The sequence below is a fragment of the Vigna unguiculata genome, chromosome 4 (assembly GCF_004118075.2).
Source record: "Vigna unguiculata cultivar IT97K-499-35 chromosome 4, ASM411807v1, whole genome shotgun sequence".
Taxonomy (NCBI): Eukaryota; Viridiplantae; Streptophyta; class Magnoliopsida; order Fabales; family Fabaceae; genus Vigna; species Vigna unguiculata.
In genome coordinates, this window is record NC_040282.1 from 23,122,902 (window position 1) to 23,133,269 (window position 10,368).

Genomic DNA, 10,368 nt, shown 5'->3' on the forward strand with positions numbered 1-10,368 from the left:
TAGATCTCTAAGATGTTTTTCGTCTTATCATACCATTAATTATACATTTGATTTTCTTTGTGGAATTCCTTCCAATAGTCTCCAAATTGTTTATAAGACACACATTTGTTAATTTTTTAATATGTTTATTTTTCTTTATTTTCATCATATAGAATATTATTTCGATAAATTTTATCTAATTATTTTTTATTTTCTAACTCATTACAATCATACTTTAATATTTTCAATATAATTGTATAAATAATTTTTATTTACTACAATATAAAAATTTAATGTAATTGCCATGAATATTTTTTATCACCATCCAACATATATTGGAGTTTAAAAGATACAAGATCTATGATAACATTTTATTATGTTTATTATTTGTTCTTTGCGTCACTTTTTATCAACCATTGAGTATATATATTGATATTTGAAAAGTTTTCTTAGATCTCTAAGATATTTTTCATCTTATCATTCCTTTAATTATATATTTGTTTTCCTTTATGTGATTCCTTCCAATAGTCTCCAAATTGTTTATAAGACACACATTTGTTAATTTTTTAATATTTTTATTTTTTGTTTATTTTCATTATGTAGAATACTATTTCGATAAATTTTATCTAATTATTTTTTATTTTCTAACTCATTACAATCATACTTTAATTCTTTCACTATAATTGTATAAATAATTTTTATTTACTACAATATAAAAATTTAATGTAATTGTCATGAATATTGTTTTACTACCATCCAACATATATTGTGGTTCAAAAGATACAAGATCTATGTTAAAATTTTATTATTATATTTATTATTTGTTCTTTGCGTCATTTTAATCAAGTGATGTATTATAACTTTTATTAGTGTATAAAAAATAGATTCATTATAATTTAAAAAATTCAAGTAAACAAACATTTAAAATATATTTTTCCTTTTATATTTTTTTTTAAAAATATTTTTAAAACTTATCAACTAGGTTTCATTAATGTTTGCAAATTTAATAAATGTTTTGGTTCTCATTAAATTTTATTTGGTATTCTAATATAAAATGTAAACAATTATAATTTATTTCAAAGTATTTGATATCGAAGAAACAACCATACTCCTAATATTGAATATTTGATAATATTATGTTTCCTTTACCGTAATTTTTTATTATTTTATAAAAATTAATTAAAATTAATATTAAAGTAGTAAAAAAACGGGTACGGGTATGGGTACAAGATTATACCCGTTACCTGGTGGGGATGTGAATGAGATAAAAGTTTGATACCCGTTGAGTTTGAGTATAGGGATGCGGATGAATTTTTTTTACAGGGATGAGTATGGGATAGTGAAACCCGTCCCCGCCCCACCTCGTCCCGTTGCCATCCTTACTTATCTTCAAGTGACAAAATTTGTAATACTTTGACAAATATATTTTTTTTAATGTATTTTATAGAAAAATCACAAAATTGTAAAAAGAATAAAAATATGTATTTCTACTCATATATTGTTTATTCTTTGTTAGATACTGTAAGGTGAATACGTTTTTTAAATTTGGTATTTTTGTAGTCAAAGATAAAATAAAATGATTTTGGGCTTGCTACGTAGAAATAAAACAGAAAAAGTTTTAGAAGTGTACTAGGAAGTTTTCTAAGAACAAATATATTGTGTTAAAAAATATCTTATCAGATATTGGTAATGAGTTGAATGGGGAAGAACCCAAATATATGTGGCAGGAGAGATGATGTCTCTACCATAGAAATTACAAAATATCCTCAGTTAATTGCTTCCTATGTCCTTTTTTCTTCTTACATATAATTGTCATCACATAATATAAACATATTAAATTGATGAAATGAATGTTTTTTTTAAATAAAAGGATATCTACTTTTCATTTAATTTAATAAATTTTCAAAAAATTACTAAACAGAATTTTAATTTATCGTATGTTTCAAATAATTTTAGATAAAAAAAAGAAAAGTAAAAGAACAATTTAAAAGGAATAGAAATAAAATAATTAATGAATAAATTAAAAGTTTGTGAACTAACATCGGTATTCAAAACTAAAACACAAAAGACTGTTGCTATAGTGCAGGTTAGTCACGCTTATAACACAGGTGGTCCAACATAAAAGGAGAGGGTTAGGGGTTACGACCTTTAAAAACCCTAACTCATAAGAGACAGTCATTTGCGGCGTTTATTCTTGGAGGTGTTATGAATATGTGTGGCTGTCTTGCAAAAGTATGTTGTTCTCTTCTTTTTTTTTTTCTTTCTCTTTTCTCTATTTTCTTCCTTCCTTCTTGCTCTAATGTTGGAGGTGTAGTTTTGCTCTAATGCATGTCACTTATTGCGATATTCGTTTACCTCTTAGAACTTTCCAATACCGTCTATCACTTATTTTGTTTTACCTTTCCTTCCTGCTGTGAAAGTACTGTGAAGGAATGGTTGACTTCATCTCGGCTTATTTTCACTGGAATGAAATTCTATCACGCCTCCTCTTGGTTCAAAGAACTTTTCTGCAGAGGTATTTTTCTTTTTCAACTCCTTTTTCATCTTTACATTTTATAAACAGTGTCTTCAATTAGTGTGCATGCTTTACTTTGTCACATATTTTTGATTTCTTGTCTTGTACTAAGTCATTGGTATCCCTCATGAGATACTTTATCTTATTTAAAATTGTTTATCAAGCTGGATACGTGTCCTACTACAGCAAAAAGACCACCCACTTTGGTGATTTTTGTATGTTTCAACTATAGTTGGAAAGCAATGGAATTTTTTACACACTTGCAATGCAAGAAAAAAACTTAAAATTTTCTAAAAACTATGACTAATATTGTTTTTGTAAATGTGAAATGTTCCAAATGTCAGCTGAGATATCCTGGTATAAAGTACAGTACTTGTATATATGAATATGTTTTCTTGAATGATGATTTTCCTGTGATGAATACAGTACTGGTTTCTTATATCGTAATCTCAAGGAATCTGGTTTCATCCAAACACGGGAATGTGTTACAGCTTTTGGAGTTTTGTAGAGTGTTTGGAAAGGCAAAGGAGTGAGTTATCCCTTTAAATTCTTGTTTGGGGTTTTTTCAGTAATTAATTTTCTTTAGATACTTGAATTAATGTTTCCATATGGATGATTTTGTTGTAGGTCTCCGTCCTTTCCTACTAAGGATTTGGAGAAATTAATTATGGAATCACATCTCATATTAGATGATTTTCCTCTAAATTGGCTAAACTAATGATTCTTCTTTGTGACGAGACTTTGAATACCGAGTGAGTATTTCAAGTACACACTAGTGCAGTGAGGGCTTTTGGCCCCGGTTACTTTCGTGATTCTGCCTCGGTTTTAGAACCGAGGCATATTGGGGCGAGGCCAAAAGGCACTTCCTTTTGGCCTCGGTTATCACCCGAGGCCATAGCGTCTGTTTTCTGCCTCGGGTCTGAAAGAACCGAAGCCATAGCGTCTGTTTCATCTTCGCAGTGGTGGCTATGGCTTCTGCTGCTGTTCTGGCTCATTCTCGCTCACCGTTGCAGTGGTGATGATGACGCGCTGTTGTAGTGGTTTCTGCTGTTTCGCATGGATCTGTGTGGTGCGAAATTGCACGTCTGGTGAAGATGACTCGCGCTCCCATGGTGGTGTTGTGTGAGGGTGCGCTGGTTTCATTGCAGGTGCTGATGGCAGGTCACGGTGGTGCGAGGTGTTGCCATGGTTGTCACTGGTTTTGTTGCAGAGAACACAATGCATTGTGAGGTCCGTGAATGGTGCAGCTGCGGTGGTGGTGGTGGCAGCGAAGTTCGCGCAGAGTTTTCGAACTGACCCGCATCGGGAGGTGATTTGCAATCGGTGAACCTGGACAGCGCGACGGAGGCGACGACGCACGACTATTGATGGCAGATGCTGGTCGGCGACGGAGGCGGAGCGTGATGGTGGTGGTAGAGCGAAGAAATTCGCGCAGAGAGAAGAGAGTTTGGGAGACGATGAATAGTAGTTAGGGTTCGCGAATTGGGAATTTTAACAGACTTTATGGCCTCGGTTCAATTAATAACCGAGGCCAAAAGCCCCCTTTACTGCCTCGGTCCTTAAAGAACCGAGGCCAAAAGCCTGATGCTGACTTTATGGCCTCGGTTCAATTAATAACCGAGGCCAAAAGCGCCCTTTACTGCCTCGGTCTTTAAAGAACCGAGGCCAAAAGCCTGATGCTGGTGGCATTTTTGAAAATTTGAAAACTGGGCTGCCTTATATGCTTCGGTTCATTTGTAACCGAGGCCTAAAGCCCCCTTTATTGCCTCGGTCCTTAAAGACCCGAGGCCAAAAGCCTGACGAAATTGCAAAAATGCCACCGCCTCCTTATAGGCTTCGGTTCAGCTGTAACCGAGGCCTATAAGGCGAAGTAAAATGTCAAATCTGCACTAGTGACAGTTAGAAAATATATATATTTTTATGTATTCTTTCGTTTAATTATTTTCACATTTAAAGTGGTTGAAAACTTGCTTAATATGTCCAGAAAACTAAAGAGATATATTAAAGATGAAAACTCAAGATATGCAAAAGGAGTGAAAGAAGCAAAACTTAAGATTGATGCAACTAAGGAAAAGGTAATAGAAAACAAGGTGTTATGGTTTTTTTATATGGATTACTATTGCTGTTACGGTGTGATCATAATAATTTTGTGTGCATGATGTGTACAGGTAAAGTGTCTTGAACGGAAGTTGTGGAATGAGAAGGCAAAAGTTGTTTCTTCAACTGTGTCTCCCTTTCCAATGGAGGAAAAAATAAGAACCGAGGTTGATGAAGCACACGCTGACATGCTCAGGTTAAAGAGCACAAAATTCATGAGCTCATTTTTGTGATCAATGATACATTATTTGACTTATGCTTTAGCAAGTTTTCTAAACGAAAGCAACATTCAGATATCAAAATAGAAGATGAAACTGCAACTTCACCTGAAGAAAGCTGGTCTGTTTATAGTCCTGCAGAGATATCAAAATATATTTCCTCAAGGTGAGTTCTTTTCTTAAATTTAAGTGGATTGTTCTTTTCAGATACTTTACATTGTATTTCAAAATTTGCATTTTTATATTTTGTCATATTTTGTAAGAACTTTGATATACAGTTTTTGATGTTCTATTCGGATGTTCTATTCGGATGATACAAAATGAAATGATTTTTTTGTCTTCTGTATATTTCTAATAGTTTCAATTTAATAAAAAATTTTAAATTTTTGCCTTCACCAATTGTTAGCTAGAATTTTATTTAATAAGAATTTTATGATTATTAATTTTTGTTGACTGTTCAGCGTATCATCACACATCATTAAAAGAAATTAATAAATACACGAATAACCATGCATAGGTAAAAAGACGTAAATTAAAATATTTGATTTAGAAGGACTGTTGAAAAAAAAATTAATGGACTAAAAAGGTAAAAATGATACACAAATTAAGAACATAAAAAGTATGTAAATCTACTTTTTAACTAAAATTGTTCCTGATAAAAAACGATTAATGTTTGTTTCGGCTTTTGAAAGTTTATAAATGCTGCAGTTTTAAAAAATGTTTTTGAATGGTAGCCTTTATTTTATTTTCTTATACAACGAATTAGTTTAAATTAAATTTTGTTTATAGTTAGTTTTTGATTTAGTTATTTACCATGTTTTCTGATAATTTTTTTTTTAAATGTATTCAAAGTTAAACACGAAATTAGTTATAAAATATAAAATATGAGTATTTGGGTATGACTTTCTACTGACGGAGATTCACTCTAAAGAACACCATCTTTACTTAAAGGTTAAATCATACATTTGGTTTCAATTTTCGTAAGTAAATTTGAATTTGGTCGTTTAATTTGTAAAAATTTTAGTTAGGTCCCTAATTTTGATATTTTGTAAGTCTCTTCTGTTAAAATGGCAGAAACGACATTTAGAGTATAGTGACATAGAGATATGAAACTAAAATGTGTCATTTATATGTAAATGCATTTGAAAACAGTTAAAAATTTTCAATATAAATGTGTAATGAATCATCCATAAATACCCCATTGTTCATCATTCTGCGTGGGGGTAGAAATGTTGTATGGGCAATGTTCATCCTGCAATGTTGGGGGAAATCAAAACCCAAGTGCCACTACAAAAAAAAACTAAATTGCAGAGGTTTTAATTTCGTTTAGTGGAGGTTTTTACCCTCCACAAAATAATTTGCAGAGTTTTTCAAACCTCCACAAATAGGTTCCCCACAAGTTATTTGTCGAGGTTTTCTACAACCCCTAGTACCAGGTTTATATTGTGGAAGTGTTTTAATGGAGGGTTATAACCTCTCCTATTCATGACTATTATTTTGTGGAGGTTTAAAACCTCCTTTATTTCCATAAACCTATTTGATTCCAAATTTCCTGTTTTTATTTTTTTTTGTGGGGGTTAATACCCTATTCAATTTGAGGATTATACTGTAAAAGTTTAACCTGTTTTGTTTGTATTATTTAATTTGTGGATTTATTACTGTATTTTTCTTCCATTATTCAGATCTCATAAAAAATAATATTTTGTTTGTAATTAGAATTTCCTATTATACTTGACAATGTATGTCACCATTTGAGGTACTTATATTTTTATATCAACAATATTTTGATTAGAGGGTAGGAGCAATGTATAGTGTTTCTCCTAAAAGCTCCTTATTTCTAATAAAATACACTATATCACTATAAAAATCACCAATAACAACATAAAAAGAGTAGTCATGATAACAAATAGAAGGTAGCTTTCTCATTAAGACAGTAAAGGTCTTTGGGGCAGTTTGATCTTTTTAAACAATATTAAAGTGCTGACCTACACATTTAAGATATCGCTATTTTCCTGGTATAGTTGCTTTCAACATCATGATCTCTATCCCATAAGAAAAATGGAAGCAAACATAGTGATAATAATAATAAGATTCTTCTAAGCCCATTGATTAAGTTGCACCATGTTAGGCTAACAAAGATGAAGAGGCACAAAACTAAGTCATGTAGTAGACAACAATACAAATGGAGAAATTGTTTCCCATCTGAGTTTTGGACAATAGAAAATAAAGGCTCGACGGAATTAGTACTAAGAACCCTCCACTTACACCAATACAAGAATTGTTGTCCAATCAGACTCCACTTGCACAACCCTTGCATCCACAATGAACTCACTCAATCACCTTCTCCTCCCTAAGTTGCTTTGGAACTCTGCAAACACAATATATTTTCTCATTTCACAATATCAGAATGAAAATGGGTTAACTTAATTTTGGACAATCTTGACTTTATAATGTTGTTTTTGATTAAAAGCGAGTTTGAAGCAATATGATTTATGTATAAATTTAACCCATATGAACAAAACCAGTATGCTTATTTACATTAGAATCATGTTCATGTGTAATCACAAATTTCTCTTTGAAACATATATAAGATGCTTTTCAGAACAAGTTTACAGATGACAAAATCATGGTTAAAAGTTTGAGAGAATGCAAGCATGCAACCTAAAGCAATGTAGCAGGATGTGTAACTTTCTCATGGTTTAATGTGGTATGGAAGAGTACTAGCTCAAGTGGTTGAGAGTACTTTAATTGTGTGAGAGGACTTGGGTTTGAGTCCTATATATGCCAATTGTGTGTATTAATAACATCCCTAAGGAATATTTTACTAATATTTAGATAAACCATTTTCTACTATACACATAAACACTAAAGAAGCCTAAAATTAAAGAGATGATTAAGCCTTCAATAACAATAAACACTAGGGATATAATGAATCTATGATAAAAGAAATAGAAAAAACAAAAGCTTTTTCAAAAATAGAATAAAAACATATTATATTCATTTTTCTTATGATTATGGGAGAAAAATGATTGTACTATGTGTTTTTTCATAACTATCTTTTAATTGAAACTTAATTGTCATTGATTTTTTTTTTATTTTAGTAACTCTTAATTTTTTATTTTTTAATTAAATTATGATAAATTATTTTTCAATCTTAAACTTAAAAAAGAGATAGATATATTGATGAAGAGTAGAATAATATTTTATTTTTTAAAGTGATAAAAAGAAAGTTCTTTGTGACGATAAAAACAATTCAAATTCAATATCTTATCTTTACGTATCCTGAATCATGATACAAATGATCATATTGTTCAATTAGAGGAACATGCTTTATATTAATTCTTTGGAACGTGTTTATATTTACATTGAAAAATAAATAATTGAAAATTTTAGTTTTGATTCAATTATTGATGAGTTAAAAAATTTGAAAGAACGAAGGACAATCCTTTGTATATGTGTGATTTCTTGTGTAGGTACGGTTATACTAAATTATTTATTTACTTTTATTTTTAATGTATTAATGACAATAATTAAATATATAAATTTTGAATTTTGAGTATATTATTTTGACTCTCCCAAAATTATAGGTCAAGATCTGCCACGCTTCTTCCACTTAGCAATTAGTTAGGAGGTAAAAATTTTGAAACTGTATCAATTTGAAGCAGATCAAGCTTCAACGATAGCAAGACAATGATAAATAAAACCCCTTGGTCCCAAAAGATCAATCCTCTTACAGGGAATCCTCGCTAGTTGCAGGTGTAATTACATTAAGGATTCACAAAAATTTTCACATAGATTTGGATTCTCTCATGTGAGATTTTCGTATGAAATATTAATATGGACAATGCTGTGTTCATCTCCAGAAACCATGTTGTGTACCTTTTCCTCTGTAAGTGATTTTTTGGCTTTGCTTTTCTCCGTTTTCTAACGAGTTTAGAGTCTTCTATCAACAAAAAAGGTTACAATAGTTTTAAGTTACACAAAAGCTTAAATAATTCTTTATTTCCTTTTCACATAAAAACTTTGTGAAAAGTTCATTGGACAATGATATTGTCCTTCTGAAAAGATTGGAGATGGTGCAACATTCCGAGCTTGATAAGATAAATGGAACCTAAATATGCCTTTGATCCTAAATTGCATAGTGGAATTGACAACACAACAGATCTGCTGGAGGAACAAATCCTAAATTTTTTAGTTTACCCTAAACAATTTAAATAGCGACCTATGACTACTAGGTCTAAAGACGAGGACCATTTTTTTAGCCTAAAGATGAAGGTCATGCTTTACTAGAAATTGCATACATTCACTAATGACATTGTATGATCAATCATACATTTTAAATGGTTCAACGAGGGTTTAAGTTTAAGAATGTAGTGTGAACCTAATATACAGCTGCAGTTTTATCAAGATTTACATAGATGAGCAACAAATGGCACTTGACAAGTGAATAAAACAAAATAACAGTAACTATGATCTTATTGGATTTAGCCAAAGGATACACAATAACTTCCATTACTCTTCCCCAAAAATGATTTGGTTGCCACCTTACTCTCTCCTATAGTAATATTCACTAGTGCAGAATTCTCATTTTACCTCGCTTTATATGCCTCGCTTGGCCAGGAACCGAAGCATATAATGGCGCGGTGGCATTTTTGCAATTAGAGCCAAGTTTTAGGCCTCGGTTCTCCAAATACCCGAAGCCAAAAAGGGGTATAGGCTCTGGTTCGCCCAAAACCGGTGCCAAATAGTGGTATAGGCCTCGATCCAGTAAGACCCGAAGCAAAAAAGTGGTTGGACGTTAGCTGTTTGGCCTCGGTCCAAGGAGACCCGGTGCCAAAAGGGGGTCTATGGCTTCGGTTCCCCTAACAACCGAAGCCATAAGGTTTATTTAGGGTTCGAATTTCGCGAACCATTTTTCTTCCCCGCGCCTGCGCCTCTACAACTCCTTCCCCTCGCTCTCTCTCTCGCGCTCTCTCTCTCTCTCTCCGCAAAAATGGTGTCCTTGCAGCATCCCACCGCTGGTGACGCTGGTGGAGTTCACGACCGGAAGCTCTGGCAACGACAACAAGGATTTCTACGACGTGAGTCTAGTGGACGGTTACAACGTAGGAATGGGAGTGAGGGCTACCGGGGGAACCGGTGACTGCAAGTACGCGGGGTGCGTGGCGGACCTGAACGGCGCGTGTCCGGCGGAGCTTCAGGTTAGAGCTTCGTGTACCCATCGAGGCCCGATAGTGTGGTTCTGAAGGAGTTTCCCCTGAGGGTTCCTGCAGGGAAAACGGTGGCGCTGGTGGGAGGAAGTGGGTCGGGAAAATCCACTGTGATATCTCTTCTGCAGAGGTTCTATGACCCGGTTGAAGGAGAGATACATGTTGATGGTGTGGCGATTCAGAGGTTGCAGCTGAAGTGGTTGAGGTCTCAAATGGGGTTGATGAGTCAAGAGCCTGCACTGTTTGCGACGAGCATTAAGGAGAATATTCTGTTTGGAAGAGAAGATGCAAGTGAGGAAGAGGTTGTGGAAGCTACAAAAGGCATTCAAATGGAATCTGCCCTAGACTG

General features: G+C 33.1%; 1 protein-coding gene across 4 annotated transcripts; it reads left to right on the forward strand.

Annotated features, from left to right (window-relative positions):
• The first annotated feature begins 2,103 nt into the window (after window positions 1-2,103).
• Window positions 2,104-5,093, forward strand: LOC114181572. 4 transcript variants are annotated; one of them, XM_028068061.1, is made up of 5 exons: window positions 2,104-2,211; window positions 2,400-2,494; window positions 2,921-3,023; window positions 4,479-4,569; window positions 4,663-5,090. In XM_028068061.1, the coding sequence occupies exons 2-5, from the start codon at window positions 2,446-2,448 to the stop codon at window positions 4,822-4,824; spliced, it is 405 nt and encodes a 134-aa protein (XP_027923862.1). In that variant the 5' UTR covers window positions 2,104-2,211; window positions 2,400-2,445; the 3' UTR covers window positions 4,825-5,090. The 4 variants fall into 4 exon arrangements, with proteins under 4 accessions (XP_027923862.1, XP_027923863.1, XP_027923860.1 ...); XM_028068060.1 differs by lacking the exon at window positions 2,104-2,211 and having other exon boundaries at window positions 2,267-2,494; window positions 4,663-4,787; window positions 4,885-5,090; XM_028068062.1 differs by lacking the exon at window positions 2,921-3,023 and having other exon boundaries at window positions 4,663-5,093.
• Window positions 5,094-10,368: the final 5,275 nt, after the last annotated feature.